This window comes from Diachasma alloeum, unplaced genomic scaffold (assembly GCF_001412515.2).
Source record: "Diachasma alloeum isolate Michigan unplaced genomic scaffold, Dall2.0 Dall_scaffold_00824, whole genome shotgun sequence".
Lineage (NCBI taxonomy): Eukaryota > Metazoa > Arthropoda > Insecta > Hymenoptera > Braconidae > Diachasma > Diachasma alloeum.
The window spans coordinates 24701-38356 of NW_021680952.1; the positions used below are offsets into that span (position 1 = coordinate 24701).

Consider the following 13656-nt stretch of genomic DNA (forward strand, 5'->3'; position numbering starts at 1 on the left):
AGCCATTGTCGTCGCTTCTCAATTTTCTTCACACTGGGAAGGGAGAAAAAACGATAATTATCCCTAGAAGATGCTTTGCAATTTATAATTGCACACGATTTAACCATTTTGCATGAATCAACTCGCACAGACTGTTCAGATCTATTGGAATACGTTTTGGAGCAGCCATAAACAAACAACATTCGCGAGATATTTTCGCGCGAAAAATAAATATTGTTCAACATTGGACAAAAATGCATTTTCATTTTATTTTTAATGCTATTACATTGAGCAGTGATTTCACTCTCAATCTTGGTAATTATTTTCAGTAAAAAAAGAAAGAATTCACCTATTATAAGATAAAAATCACCCCATTAATGAAAGAGTGAGCGGGCCATTGACTATTAAAGAAATAGTACATGAAAAACCATGAATATATTTGCATTTTTTTACTTTTTTTCACATTGTACATGTAATTTCATACGGGGCTAATTATTTTGACTTAAAATATAAATTTCATAACGTTCCCTCCAGCAAAATAAGTCCCAGTGGTGGGAGACTAAAGGAGTTGAGGGGAAGCGTAAGTCGACCGGAACGCCGCTTCTGGCGCTCCGGCGAACTTGTCTCCTGTTTTCTGGCTTCATCAGTGGGACCGCTAATTACCGATGGCGGCGCTCGTTTTCACCAATATGGACGATTTTAGGCTTCCCATATACACGCTAACACAAGTCCAAATTGGGTTGTAATCTGTCTGTGTGCAGCCCAATATCCGCCATTCATAGGTGGCGTTTTGATATTTAGCGTTTCCAATACCTGCTTGTATCATACCTTAGAGGCCTACATCAACTGTGGCGCCATCCCTCCTATGAGGCACTTACTATTTCAGCTTGGGGTCACCTGCCCCTGGAGAACTGAGCCTCTACTTTAGTCAATCCTCTTTGGTAGGGACCGAGGGTATCTCTCTCTGCCTAAACCTGTACAGCTTCCCCCACCACATGCGCTGTCTAGGTATCATATGTCTATGACGCATCATAACTTTGGAGTTTTCTGAAACGTCTTGTATGATAAACAATTATCGAACCAAAACATTAGTGAAAAACTATTAAATTCACGATAGAATCGTATCATGTTATTATAAGGAACTACTGCGTTGACATTAAATGACAAAGTATACTATGCCGTAAAAAATGTGCCAATTTTGAAGTGACAATTAATTCAACAAATAATGGAGTACCACATAGATGATTTGCCCGACGAAATTTTAGAATATATTCTCAATCTCATTCCACCATACAGAAGTTTGAAGGAATGTATGGTTGTCTCTAAACGATGGTCATTGGCGGTGAAACGTAATTATCTGATCAGTTCAGTTTTACTTTTATTTTCGTTATACTTTATTTTCTGGCGGCTGTTATGGATATCTCATTGACTATTTACAACAATATTTTCAATTTTATTTGTGTCCTGATGAATCCATTAAATCTACACAGCCCCATGAGATTATATAGGCGGCACATTGTTCTTTTTAATTGCAAATTCAATGCTGTTATGTCGTCAAGTATTGCAATAAAATAAGTCATTTTCACTTGGGTAGCAGTTTTTTGCGAATACTTTGAAATCAAAAGAAGATGATAAAATTTTCGTAAGCGTCCTCTCGTTTTACAGGGGTGATGGAGCATAAAGAGTCGTACTTTCACAGGTCAGTGGCCTTCGGCTCCTTAGAATGGAATACCAACTTCTCAGATTCAGAACCCCCAGCGATAATCAGTGAACGTTTCTCCCATTCAGCCTGCACTTATCAAAATTCGATGTATGTGTTTGGTGGATGCACGAAAACAAGCACAACCTTCAATGATCTTTGGAAGCTGGATTTAGACACCAGAAAATGGGATCGACCCCTCGCAAGGGGTAACTACCCCTCCCCAAAAGCCTGTGCCTCAATGGTGTACTATAATCACAGTTTCATCCTCTTTGGTGGCTGGTCTCATCCCTCAGCCTATCCACCTTATCAAAGACGGAGATTATTCGACGAACTCCATGTTTATTGCTTGAAAACAAACAGATGGTCTGTAATTGATACATTAGACGGACCTCCTCCAACCTCCGCTCACTCTGCATCTATCCATGGAAACATAATGGTCGTAATTGGAGGCATCAGCAACGACTACAATAGCTCGAACGATATTTGGTGTCTTAATCTGGATCATTACTACTGGTACAAACCAGTTATATCTGATTTGAAACCCCCTCCCAGGTATGGACATTCCCAAATCCATTTAGGGGATAAGCATATTGTGATCTTCGGAGGCTGCACAGGTCCCAGTGCAGCCATGAATGACGTCTGGTTGTTGACAATGGAGGAACCTACGTGGACATGGAGGCAGGTCAACATGCAAGGCTCCAACTGGGCACCTGCAAAAATTTGGTGTCATCAAGCTTGTAAAGTTGGAAATCATGTGGTTGTTTTGAATGGTAATAAACAATCGACCAAGCAAGGTGTTGTAGTATCTAAGGAAGTAAATAAATCACAATTGTTACAACCTCCCAGGAGACGTCAGACTGTTGAACAGAAAGAGCACATAGATGAACATATCAATGAGAGACATGGCAAACTGATGGGTCGAAAAATGCATGTGAGAAGTTCTTCACCGAATAGTTCAATCTATCCTGGCGCTCAACCTCTTGAATTGAAGTCTTTCGCACCAGTGGGAGTGCCTGATGTTGAGGAGAGACGTCGTCAGGCAAATCGTGTGAGGCAGTTAGAGTCACTGAGACGAATGCAGGAGAGAATTCAGAATCAGAGAATTCAGCAGAGACTTGTGAGGAGGAAACCTGATAGATTGGGAATTTTTGTGCTTGACATTGCACAAATTTTGGAAGAATGCGCGGCAACATGGATTTATCATAGTCAGAATGAGTATAATGGTCCTGAGGGACGAATCCTATACTCGTTGGTCCTGGGGCAGAGCGAGTTAATTGTCTTTGGAGGAATTCGGAAGGTTGTTACTACGATACAGGGAGAGACTGATGAGGATGTTTCAGAGGTTTATAACGATATTCATTTCATAAGACCACCGCGGTATGTTCTCTAGGTACCACAATATTTACAAAAAAATCATGTACATTGGATATCAAGGATTTATCAGTGAAGGATGAATAAATTCGAGATATATACATTCGTTTACTTGAATAGAGAATTTGTTATTATCAGGTATTATTTCATATGAAGTTGAAATTTTTACACTTCAATGTGAAAGTTTATCCCCTCCCTCTAAAATGTTGACATATCTTCCAAAAAGCAATGGTGTGAAATTTACTTATCCGGTTTTACCACTCTACAAATACATTGTAAGGTAAGTTTTTCATGGATATCTGTATCTAATCGAGATTGAAATTACAATTGCGCAAAAAAGTGTCGATGAACATCCCGTAATCTTCCATAATTTCTTCGATAATCATATTCCTTTCGAAATAATTAATTAATCATCATTGCCATCCACATTCATTTTCAAGCTTCCAAATACTTGCGAAGGAATAAGCTGTTTCTCGACTGGAACCTCCTCCTCAACCTGTGCCTCATCTTCACTATCTCCATCATCCTCATCTATATCAATATCAATCTCATCTGGATTAGTAACTTGACTCGTTTTGTTGCCTCCTTCCGTTACTCCACGGACAAATGAAATTGTGTCCTTAGGTAGCATAGCCCCAGTCTGCCCCGTTGCAGCAACTTTGCTATCCAACAACTTCATGGCATCCGGGATCTCATGACTTTGAACCGACGTTGCTGTATTCAACATCTGAGCGGACATCATATTAATCTGCGTATTATACATAGCTTGTACACTACGTTTTATCCTCAACATCTCCCTCATCGTGTCTTCATTACCATGTCTAACCTCGAAGTCCTTCCACACCTGCCAAAAATTGGAAGTTACTCGCGGATCACAAATTTGACTGCAGTGGCTATAAATCGCCCTCGCACGATCCACCTCTCCGAGCTTTGTTTCCATGTCAGCGAATCGCAGAGACATCTCCCTAGTGTTTTCCTCATTCAGGACATCAATAGCTTTCTCATAGATCTGACGTGTTTTGGGAATTCCATAGATATCCGCAGCCTTTTCAATGTATATATTAAACATGACGAATTTCTCCTCATTAGGAACTTTCTCTGTGGCCCGCTCATAAACCGACATAACTCGACTCTTCAATCCATGTTCTTCTTCGAATTTAGCATAAAGTTGATAAAATGTCTTTGCATATTTTGGGGGGCAATGCTCCAAGCATTGTTCAAACAAGTCCCTCGTTCTCTCCAACTTCTCACCCCCGTATCTCTGCAGGAACTTCTCAAGATATCTCTTCCAAATATCATAAACATTCGGCCATTTGAACAAAGCGATTCCCTTCTCATACGCTCTAAATGCTTCTTCGAAGTAATTCTTCTCCTCTAAGAACAACCCATAGCTCATAATAATGTGTGGAGTGGCAATTTTCAAGTCAATGATCTTATCGTAAACAGCTTTGCAGGTTCTGAAAGTTCCATAACATTCTTCCAAATCTGCGTAGAGACACCAGACCTTCAGAGATTTATAAAGTCTCATCTGGACTGCCTCAGATTCGTCATGATAAGCCACTCTTCGAGAAGGCATTGCTGTTGCTCGATGCATGAGTTTCAATGCACCATTGAAATTTCCATGATCGATCTCCATCTCTGCCCAGGCACACCAAACAGAAGCTAAATCATCGACTTTTGTGTAGGGAACCCGAGTCGCCTCTTCGAAGATAGCTCTGGCATCATCCAATTGATTATTAGCTTCGTAGAATTTCGCAAATGACACCCAGAGGGTATGAAGTTTTCCAACAGCTAGTTGAGGCTGAACTGTCTGCACTGCCTCCATGTACGTGCTGATTATCTCATGGGGCTGATTCTCGTATAATCTGACACGTTTGTGCCACTCCTGAACATTGTGAGGGTTTTGTCGAAGCATAACAGAATTCAGAAGCAATAATCTCCTATCCATTAAGTGTTCGAACCTGGCTAATCTCAATTCAAGATCAATATCGTCTTCTGGGGTAGGATTTGGATTGTTCGCAGCCTCTTCCATTCGTTTACTGAGGCTAAGCTCTTCAAACTGTGCATAAGCATCGAACACCTGAGTAAAATCTCTGACGGTAGTTACTGTTTGGATTGCTTCTTCATAAATGTCACGTGCTCGTTCGAATAGACCAGAACGTACATAGTAGTCTGCCAAGGCATTCCAAAGGGGTCCTAATTGATCGGTATATCTTCTGAGTCCTCCTCTAATGATTGCGTCGACATTTAAGCTTTTTATCTTCGTTGGGTTCTTGGAGATGAGGTTGCAAAGTTCATTCCATAATTGATGATTCGACTTCCCATGTTTCGAGACGAAGTCATCTTGATTCACGATGTAAGCGAGCTTTACTGCAGCTTCATCGAGTCGTCCGATCGTGACTAAATACTCGATGTAATCCTCGGTGTCTTCAGGGGCTAATTTCAAGTATCTCCTAAAAACCCGGACTGCTGTTTCAGCGATATCGTGTTTGCTGACGAACTCTAGATATAACGGCCAAATCCTGTGGTGTTGGGTGATGGGGAGGGCTCGGAGGGCTCGATCGAATACTTGACGAGTTCTTGTAATATAGCATTGCTCTGTCACGAGACCACAGTATTCTATCCAAATTCTGGGCATCTTGTGCATAAACACGAGGGCCCTTTCGTAGTCATTGTTGACGTCTTCGTACATCTTATCGTCGATGCATTTCGTTTTTAATTGAGTGCGACGATTACAGAGATAGTTATACCAGAGTTTGTAACTGCCTGGAAGTTTCTCCAGTGCTCGGCGGAAGACGACGTTGAGATTTGGAGACTTCGTGTTCTTCAGGTGATCAATATAGCGCTGCCAGTGCTTCATGGAGTAGGGATTGCGGAGCATTTCTTCTTCGTATGGCCAATCATCTTCACTCTAGGATGGATAAGCAATTATTAGATACGAAATGTAGACGAAAAAAGCCTAATTCGAGTTTATTTAAAGACAGTGTCTATTCACACGGTCCACGGTAAATTTCACCGTGGATATAAGGTATATTTTACCGTGGATATACGGTAATTTGTACCGTGGATATAGGGACGATTTTCACCGTAGATATAAAGTAATTTTTTTTTACCGTGCATATAAGGTGAGTGAATGGCGTGCAGTGTTTCCACTTTTTACCGTGGAAGATGGTTTTAAAGATGACAAATGTATCTAAAGATGATGTCTGTTTTCAATTGCAAAGCGCAATTGTGACAACATTGTCCAGTGGGGTCTAGGAGTCTCCCCTGGTTCAAAACCATCTTTAGAGGCACCAGCACACCATTTTTCGAGCCGTTCTTTCATTTGAGCCCAAAAAAACATTCATATCTTGTCTGACATCTAGCAGACATATAGCAGAGATGTCAGACAAGATATGAATGTTTTTTTGGGCTCAAATGAAAGAGCGGAAACACTGCACGCCATTCACTCACCTTATATGCACGGTAAAAAAGAATTACTTTATATCCACGGTAAGAATTACCTTTTATCCACGGTAAAAAAATGGGCCTAACGTACCCCACTGCTTACCTTATATCCACGGTAGAAATTACCGTATATCCACGGTAAAATATACCCTATATCCGCGGTAAAATTTACCGTGGACCGTGTGAATAGACACTGCCTTTAACTTCCCCCTAACCTGGAAAAGGTCATTATCTCATAAGAATCTGTTATTTTGACACTTTTAATTAATTATTATCAATTACACTAAACTGCCAGTTGAGCGCAAACTGGACCAGAATGTTTCTAATTATATTAACTTCGGTTTAGGATTTATTTGAAATTTTAATCTTCAAAATTTGAGTAATGTTTATACTACTTTAAGTGCAGTTGTAAGACATTCCACGGGAAGAATTCTTGGATATTTGAAAAATTTCTTAGAAATTACTCGCCACAAAGTCAATATATTATCAAATACTTTGTAATATTAAATAGAGATTAAAGAATTCAAGGAGAAAAACGCAAAATAATTGAATTTTTTTGACTTACGATAACATAAGTGTTGCCCCTAGAATCAATTTTCTCACTCATTGTTGAGATAATTTTTTCTACATGCGAAACTAACACATTAACAATAGTATAAAACTCAAAATACCAGTTTTATAATACCAGTTTGTTTTATTCATTAACTTTGTAAAACTTCTCCAACAATCTATATAGGGCAATATGAGCAAACAGGATCGACTGAAGTATTATAAGTAAAACTGGCTAAAGAGTTTCACTGGGAATTGTAGGTTATGCATTGAACTCCCATTCTCCCACCCCTCATCCCAGAACAATCTCGCCAGTCCTACAGTAGAGGCTCAGTTCTAGGGCTTCAGGTGACCCCAAGCCAGAATTTGTATCACCCCATGGGAGGGATGGCGCCACGGTCGATCGTCTATAATCATAGACGTATTAAACCTAGACTCATAGCAGCAAAGAGGATAGACTAAAGTATTGGCGATGCCAAAAGTGATTTTTCGCCCTCTACTGAGGGTTTCTATAACTAGCCTATGGCGGAGCCTACCAGGTGGTTGGGCGCCGGAATGTATGGTTATACGAAATTAAGATCTTTGCCTCCCATTACCCTATCATTATTGGACTTTAGTAAATATGAATATCAATCCAAAGTTCAATTTGACATTTTGTGATATTCGAGACTTACAAGAAGATACTAGGAGACCAATTCAAGCAGGAGAGGAGGTATTATTAGCTGAACACATTCTCATCTGGGGTGTCACAAGTTATAAACATAATTACGTAGAAATTGTATCAGCTTGTCGTCAATCGTCACATTGGAATAATTACCACGAAATAACTATAAAAATTCTGTTTGAGGAAAATAAGAGGAAAATAATTAGCAAATGTACTTGTCTAGCTGGCTGGGGTGAAAAATGTAAACACATTTTTCGACACTTCTATATATTTATCGGTGGGGAAAGTAGTTTTTTTTTGTTTTTGATCGTTTTATCTAGTCCAATACATTTACTAATCGTCACTCATATTCGAGTAGACGCAATCTGCATTTTAAATATTGGATTTATCTAGGGTTCGAGTTGATAGATTGGAGATGTTGAGCTGTACAGACTTGAAACAGCAATGGAGCAACTTGAAATCAAATGCTGATTTACCCCAGAATCAGGTAGTGAATTTGGAGGAATTTTATTGCATGAAGGTGGAGAAGGTAGAAAAGAGAATGATCCAAACTCCCAGATTTTTTTTTTTAATACATTGATGACAGGTAGGGAAATTGTGAAAGCTCAAATTTGATTTATCTTTAATTTTACAGTTTGGCACACAGCAGACTCTTCGATCATTTTTTTATAAACATTTGTAGTCATTTTTATGAGAAAAATGAAGTTCACTTTGTTTTGATGTGAAGTTGGTCACAAAATAGAACGTAACGTTGGCTATTTCGCCTTAGAGTAGTTCCGAATCAGTACGTTTTTCTGGGTATAGCGCTGGAATCACTTTTGGCATCGCCAATACCAGCGCTATGCCGGATACAAACAGAGTTTGCACAAATTTTTCCGGCCCCTATATTCTCTGCTTGTACGCTCCCTGCCTTACTTACAGGTACGTACTCTGGATTAGTTCACGCGCCAATGCTGCGAAATTTTGCGGTTGAAAAGTTTCCACATAAACGCTGGCAATCTCCCCTATAATCTCTGCTCAGGGCAGAAATTATAGGGGAGATTGCCAGCGCTGATTAAAAAAAAAAAATTCTAAGAGATTGAGAATTTAGAGAGAAAAAATTTCCGCTTCACCCAGCCGGGAATCGAACCGGGGTCTCCCAGATATGCGCCGGGCATTCTTACCGACTAAGTTACCGGGAACCACAGAAATTCACTCTTAAATTCACCTCAAACACCGCCTAACCAGAATTAGAATTTAGAGAAAAAATTTCCGCTTCACCCAGCCGGGAATCGAACCGGGGTCTCCCAGATATGCGCCGGGCATTCTTACCGACTAAGTTACCGGGAACCACAGAAATTCACTCTTAAATTCACCTCAAACACCGCCTAACCAGAATTAGAATTTAGAGAAAAAATTTCCGCTTCACCCAGCCGGGGATCGAATCCGGGTCTCCCAGATACGTGCCGGGGACTCTTACCGACTCAGCCCAGCGATGATTGTAAGTTTTCTGCTCAGGGCAGAAATTATAGGGGAGATTGCCAGCGCTTATGGAGAAGCCTCAACCGCAAAATTTCGTAGCGGTGGCGTGTGAACCAATTTTGCGGCCGTACCTGTGAGTAAGGCAGGGAGCGGCAAGACGCCGAGGACGTACCTGTGAGTAAAACAGGGAGTGTATGAGAGTGTCGATAACGGCGTAGAGTGGGGGAAAGCGCCTATGTCGGGAGAATAGCAGGGCTGGCCAAGTCGTGATGAGTATCCCAACGACGTTGAGGGAAATCTTCCGGTTTTAAACGCCGACTGACCCTGGAATTATGCCCACAATATGAAAATCAATTTTTCCTCCCCTAATTGAGATGGAGAGATGGAACGAACGCCAATCGATTGACAATTGAATTCTCCATGAATTGACAGCGGATCCATTTCTAAACCTCAATTAGGAGAGGAGAAATACATTTTCGAAGCACGGAGTGACTGCGGCCAAGGTCTTCCCATTAAAAAATCAATTTCTCCCCCCACTAATTGAGAAGAAAGAATGAAACCGATGCCGATCAATCGACAATTATATTTTCAATAAATGCCAGCGGTTTCATTTCTTCATCTCAGTTAGGAGCGGAGGAATGAATTTTCAAAAGCGCGGAGTAACCACGAACGGTTCTCCGGCGTCGAGCGAGCCCGGCGGGGCTCCCCCGATTAGAAAATTCATTTCTCCTCCCCTAATTAAGATGAAAGAATGAAACTGATGCCGATCGATCGAGATTTAAATTCTCAATGAATGACAGCGGTTTCATTCCTTAATCTCAAGTAGGAGCGAAAGAATGAATTTTCAAAAGTGCAGAGAAACCCCGAACGGCTCTCCGACGTCGAGTGAGCTCGGAGGGGCTCCCCCGATTGGAAAATTCATTTCTCCCCCCCTAATTAAGATGAAGGAATGAAACCGATGCCGATCGATTGAGAATTAAATTCTCAATAAATGACAGCGGATTCATTCCTTAATCTCAAGTAGGAGCGGAGGAATGAATTTTCAAAAGCGCGGGGAAACCCCGAAAAGCTCTCCCACGTCGAGTGAGCCCGGAGGGACTCCCCTGATTGGAAGATTCATTTCTCCCCCCCTAATTAAGATGAAGGAATGAAACCGATGCCGATCGATTGAGAATTAAATTCTCAATAAATGACAGCGGATTCATTCCTTAATCTCAAGTAGGAGCGGAGGAATGAATTTTCAAAAGCGCGGGGAAACCCCGAAAAGCTCTCCCACGTCGAGTGAGCCCGGAGGGACTCCCCTGATTGGAAGATTCATTTCTCCCCCCCTAATTAAGATGAAGGAATGAAACCGATGCCGATCGATTGAGAATTAAATTCTCAATAAATGACAGCGGATTCATTCCTTAATCTCAAGTAGGAGCGGAGGAATGAATTTTCAAAAGCGCGGGGAAACCCCGAAAAGCTCTCCCACGTCGAGTGAGCCCGGAGGGACTCCCCTGATTGGAAGATTCATTTCTCCCCCCCCCCCTATTTGCGAAGAAGAAATGAAATTAACATCTATCGATCAAGAATTATATTCTCAATGAATGACAGCGGTTTCATTCCTTAATCTCAAGTAGGAGCGGAGGAATGAATTTTCAAAAGCGCGGGGAAACCCCGAAAAGCTCTCCCACGTCGAGTGAGCCCGGAGGGACTCCCCTGATTGGAAGATTCATTTCTCCCCCCCCCCCTATTTGCGAAGAAGAAATGAAATTAACATCTATCGATCAAGAATTATATTCTCAATGAATGACAGCGGTTTCATTCCTTAATCTCAAGTAGGAGCGGAGGAATGAATTTTCAAAAGCGCGGGGAAACCCCGAAAAGCTCTCCCACGTCGAGTGAGCCCGGAGGGACTCCCCTGATTGGAAGATTCATTTCTCCCCCCCCCCCTATTTGCGAAGAAGAAATGAAATTAACATCTATCGATCAAGAATTATATTCTCAATGAATGACAGCGGTTTCATTCCTTAATCTCTATTAAGAGAGGAGGAATGAATTTTCAAAGCGCGCAGTAACTCCGGACAAGTTCTTCTCATTCAAAAATTAATTTCTCCCCTCCCTAATTGAGATGAAGGAATCAAACCAAAGCCTACCAATCGACAATTGTATTTTTAATAAATCACATCGGTTTCATCTCTTAATCTCAGTTAGGAGCGGAGGAATGAATTTTCAAAACCGCGAAGTAACAACGAACGGCTCTCCGACGTCGAGTGAGTCCGGAGGGGCTCCCCTGATTGGAAGATTCATTTCTCCCCCCCCCCCCCCAATTGTGAAGAAGGAATGAAAGCAACTTCTATCGATCGAGATAGTTATTTTCATCACAAGGTCCACAAAGTATTTTCTGACGAATGTGGCTTTGTAATGTGGCTTTTCTATAATCATATTCGTCAGAAAATACTTTTGGACCGTGTGATGAATGCAATTTTTCGTCAGAAGGCCCCTAAACTGCGATCAAACCGAGCGAAGCGAGGTTAGAATCGCGGTTTACCGGGTCTTCTCACGAAAATTATATTCTCAATCAATGACAGCGGTTTCATTCCCTAATCTCTATTAGGAGAGGAGGAATGATTGTTCAAAGCGCGCAGTAACTCCAGACAAGTTCTTCTCACCCAAAAATCAATTTCTCCTCACCCTAATTGAGATAAAGGAATGAAACCAAAGCCTGCCGCTCGAGAATTGTATTTTTAATAAATGCCAGCGGTTTCATTTCTTAATCTCAGTTAGAAGAGGAGGAATGAATTTTCAAAAGCGCGGAGTAACCCCGAACGGTTCTCCGGCGTCGAGTGAGCCCGGAGGGGCTCCTCCGATTGGAAAATTCATTTCTCCCCCCCCCCCTAATAGAGATTAAGGAATGAAGCCACTGTCATTTATTGAGAATATGATTCTCGATCGATAGATGTTGATTTAATTCCTTTTTCGCAATTAGGGGCAGGGGCGGGGTTTCTCCGCGCTTTTGAAAATTCATTCCTCCGCTCCTACTTGAGATTGAAGAATGAAACCGCTGTCATTTATTCAGAATTTAATTCTCGATCGGTCGGCATCGGCTGCATTCCTTCATCTCAAATAGGGGGGGAGAAATGAATTTTCCAATCGGGGGAGCCCCTTAGGGCGCACTCGACACCGGAGAACCGTTCGTGGTTACTCCGCGCTTTTGAAAATTCATTCCTCCGCTCCTAACTGAGATTAAGAAATGAAACCAGTGTCATTTATTAAAGATACAATTCTCGATCGGTAGGCTTCGGTTCCATTCCTTCATCTCAATTAGGGAGGGGAGTGTGACGTGTGGAGATATTCACACGTCGATTTTATTCAATTAATATTTTCTAGATAGAAAAAGTCCCAAATGCTCAATAAGCAGTCTCGCGGTGACACCTGAGTTCAGCTTCTCAGAATGGAGCTGTTTGATTGTCTTAGCCATTGTCAGTGATGGACATATGGCCGTGTTAGTTAGAAAAACCGTGAGAACACTTATTTAGCATTTTCGGCCAGCAACGACTTTGAAGCTCTGGAATAGGGCAGAGTACGGCAGGAGTTGAAGATGGACGGACGTCCTCTCCTAGCCAAAAATCTATAGTAGATCCGCGTCGAAACCGAACCCATTTAACAGTTGATTTTATACTTTACCTATCTATTCAATATACTGTCAATTATTAATGTAACAGTGGTGCTCGATTGTTTTATACGAAGAATACCTAATCAAATCCTATCCTAGTCGTGTCACGTTAGATCTTGAGAGAAATCCGCGTGAGCTCTGACCGTAGCTAGTTGAGCAAAAGTTTTTGAGTCGACTGGTGACTCAATTAAGGGAGGTAGAAAACCTCTCACGTCACAGGAGAAATTAATTTTTGAATGAGAAGAACTTGTCCCGAGTTACTGCGCGCTTTGAAAATTCATTCCTCCTCTCCTAATAGAGATTAAGGAATGAAACCGCTATCATTTATTGAGAATATAATTCTCGATCGATAGATGTTAATTTCATTTCTTTCTCCGCGCTTTTGAAAATTCATTCCTCCGCTCCTACTTGAAATTAAGGAATGAAACCGCTGTCATTTATTGAGAATTTAATTCTCGATCGACCGGCATTGGTTTCATTCCTTCATCTTAATTAGGGGGGAAGAAATGAATTTTCCAATTGGGGGAGCCCCTCCGGACTCACTCGACACCGGCGAACCGTTCGTGGTTACTCCGCGCTTTTGAAAATTCATTCCTCCGCTCCTAACTGAGATTAAGAAATGAAACCGATGTCATTTATTAAAAATAAAATTCTCGATCGGTAGGCTTTGGTTTCATTCCTTCATCTTAATTAGGGAGGGGAGAAATTAATTTTTGAATGAGAAGAACTTGTCCGGAGTTACTGCACGCTTTGAAAATTCATTCCTCCTCTCCTAATAGAGATTAAGGAATGAAACCGCTATCATTTATTGAGAATATAATTCTC

At 41.3% G+C, this 13656-nt stretch overlaps 2 protein-coding genes across 4 annotated transcripts; one reads left to right on the forward strand and one right to left on the reverse strand.

The window, feature by feature from the left end:
- Positions 1 to 1010: 1010 nt before the first annotated feature.
- Positions 1011 to 3163, forward strand: LOC107044819 (F-box only protein 42). 2 transcript variants are annotated; one of them, XM_015266859.1, is made up of 2 exons: positions 1011 to 1328; positions 1645 to 3163. In XM_015266859.1, the coding sequence occupies exons 1-2, from the start codon at positions 1205 to 1207 to the stop codon at positions 3069 to 3071; spliced, it is 1551 nt and encodes a 516-aa protein (XP_015122345.1). In that variant the 5' UTR covers positions 1011 to 1204; the 3' UTR covers positions 3072 to 3163. The 2 variants fall into 2 exon arrangements, with proteins under 2 accessions (XP_015122345.1, XP_015122347.1); XM_015266861.1 differs by having other exon boundaries at positions 1223 to 1328; positions 1679 to 3163.
- On the reverse strand, positions 3156 to 7737 carry LOC107044818 (pre-mRNA-splicing factor SYF1). 2 transcript variants are annotated; one of them, XM_015266858.2, is made up of 3 exons: positions 7261 to 7737; positions 7065 to 7214; positions 3156 to 5963 (listed from the first exon to the last, which is right to left on the reverse strand). In XM_015266858.2, exons 2-3 carry the CDS (start codon positions 7104 to 7106, stop codon positions 3459 to 3461), a joined length of 2547 nt encoding a protein of 848 aa, XP_015122344.1. In that variant the 5' UTR covers positions 7107 to 7214; positions 7261 to 7737; the 3' UTR covers positions 3156 to 3458. The 2 variants fall into 2 exon arrangements, with proteins under 2 accessions (XP_015122344.1, XP_015122343.1); XM_015266857.2 differs by having other exon boundaries at positions 7065 to 7737.
- Positions 7738 to 13656: the final 5919 nt, after the last annotated feature.

Coding starts and splice junctions, on each gene's coding strand:
- LOC107044819 (XM_015266859.1), top strand. CDS start 1,205: ATGGAGTACCACATAGATGATTTGCCCGACGAAATTTTAGAATATATT. Junction 1,329..1,644: donor ATGGTCATTGGCGGTGAAAC/GTAATTATCTGA, acceptor CTCGTTTTACAG/GGGTGATGGAGCATAAAGAG.
- LOC107044818 (XM_015266858.2), bottom strand. CDS start 7,106: ATGAGTGAGAAAATTGATTCTAGGGGCAACACTTATGTTATC. Junction 5,964..7,064: donor GGGGCAACACTTATGTTATC/GTAAGTCAAAAA, acceptor TATCCATCCTAG/AGTGAAGATGATTGGCCATA.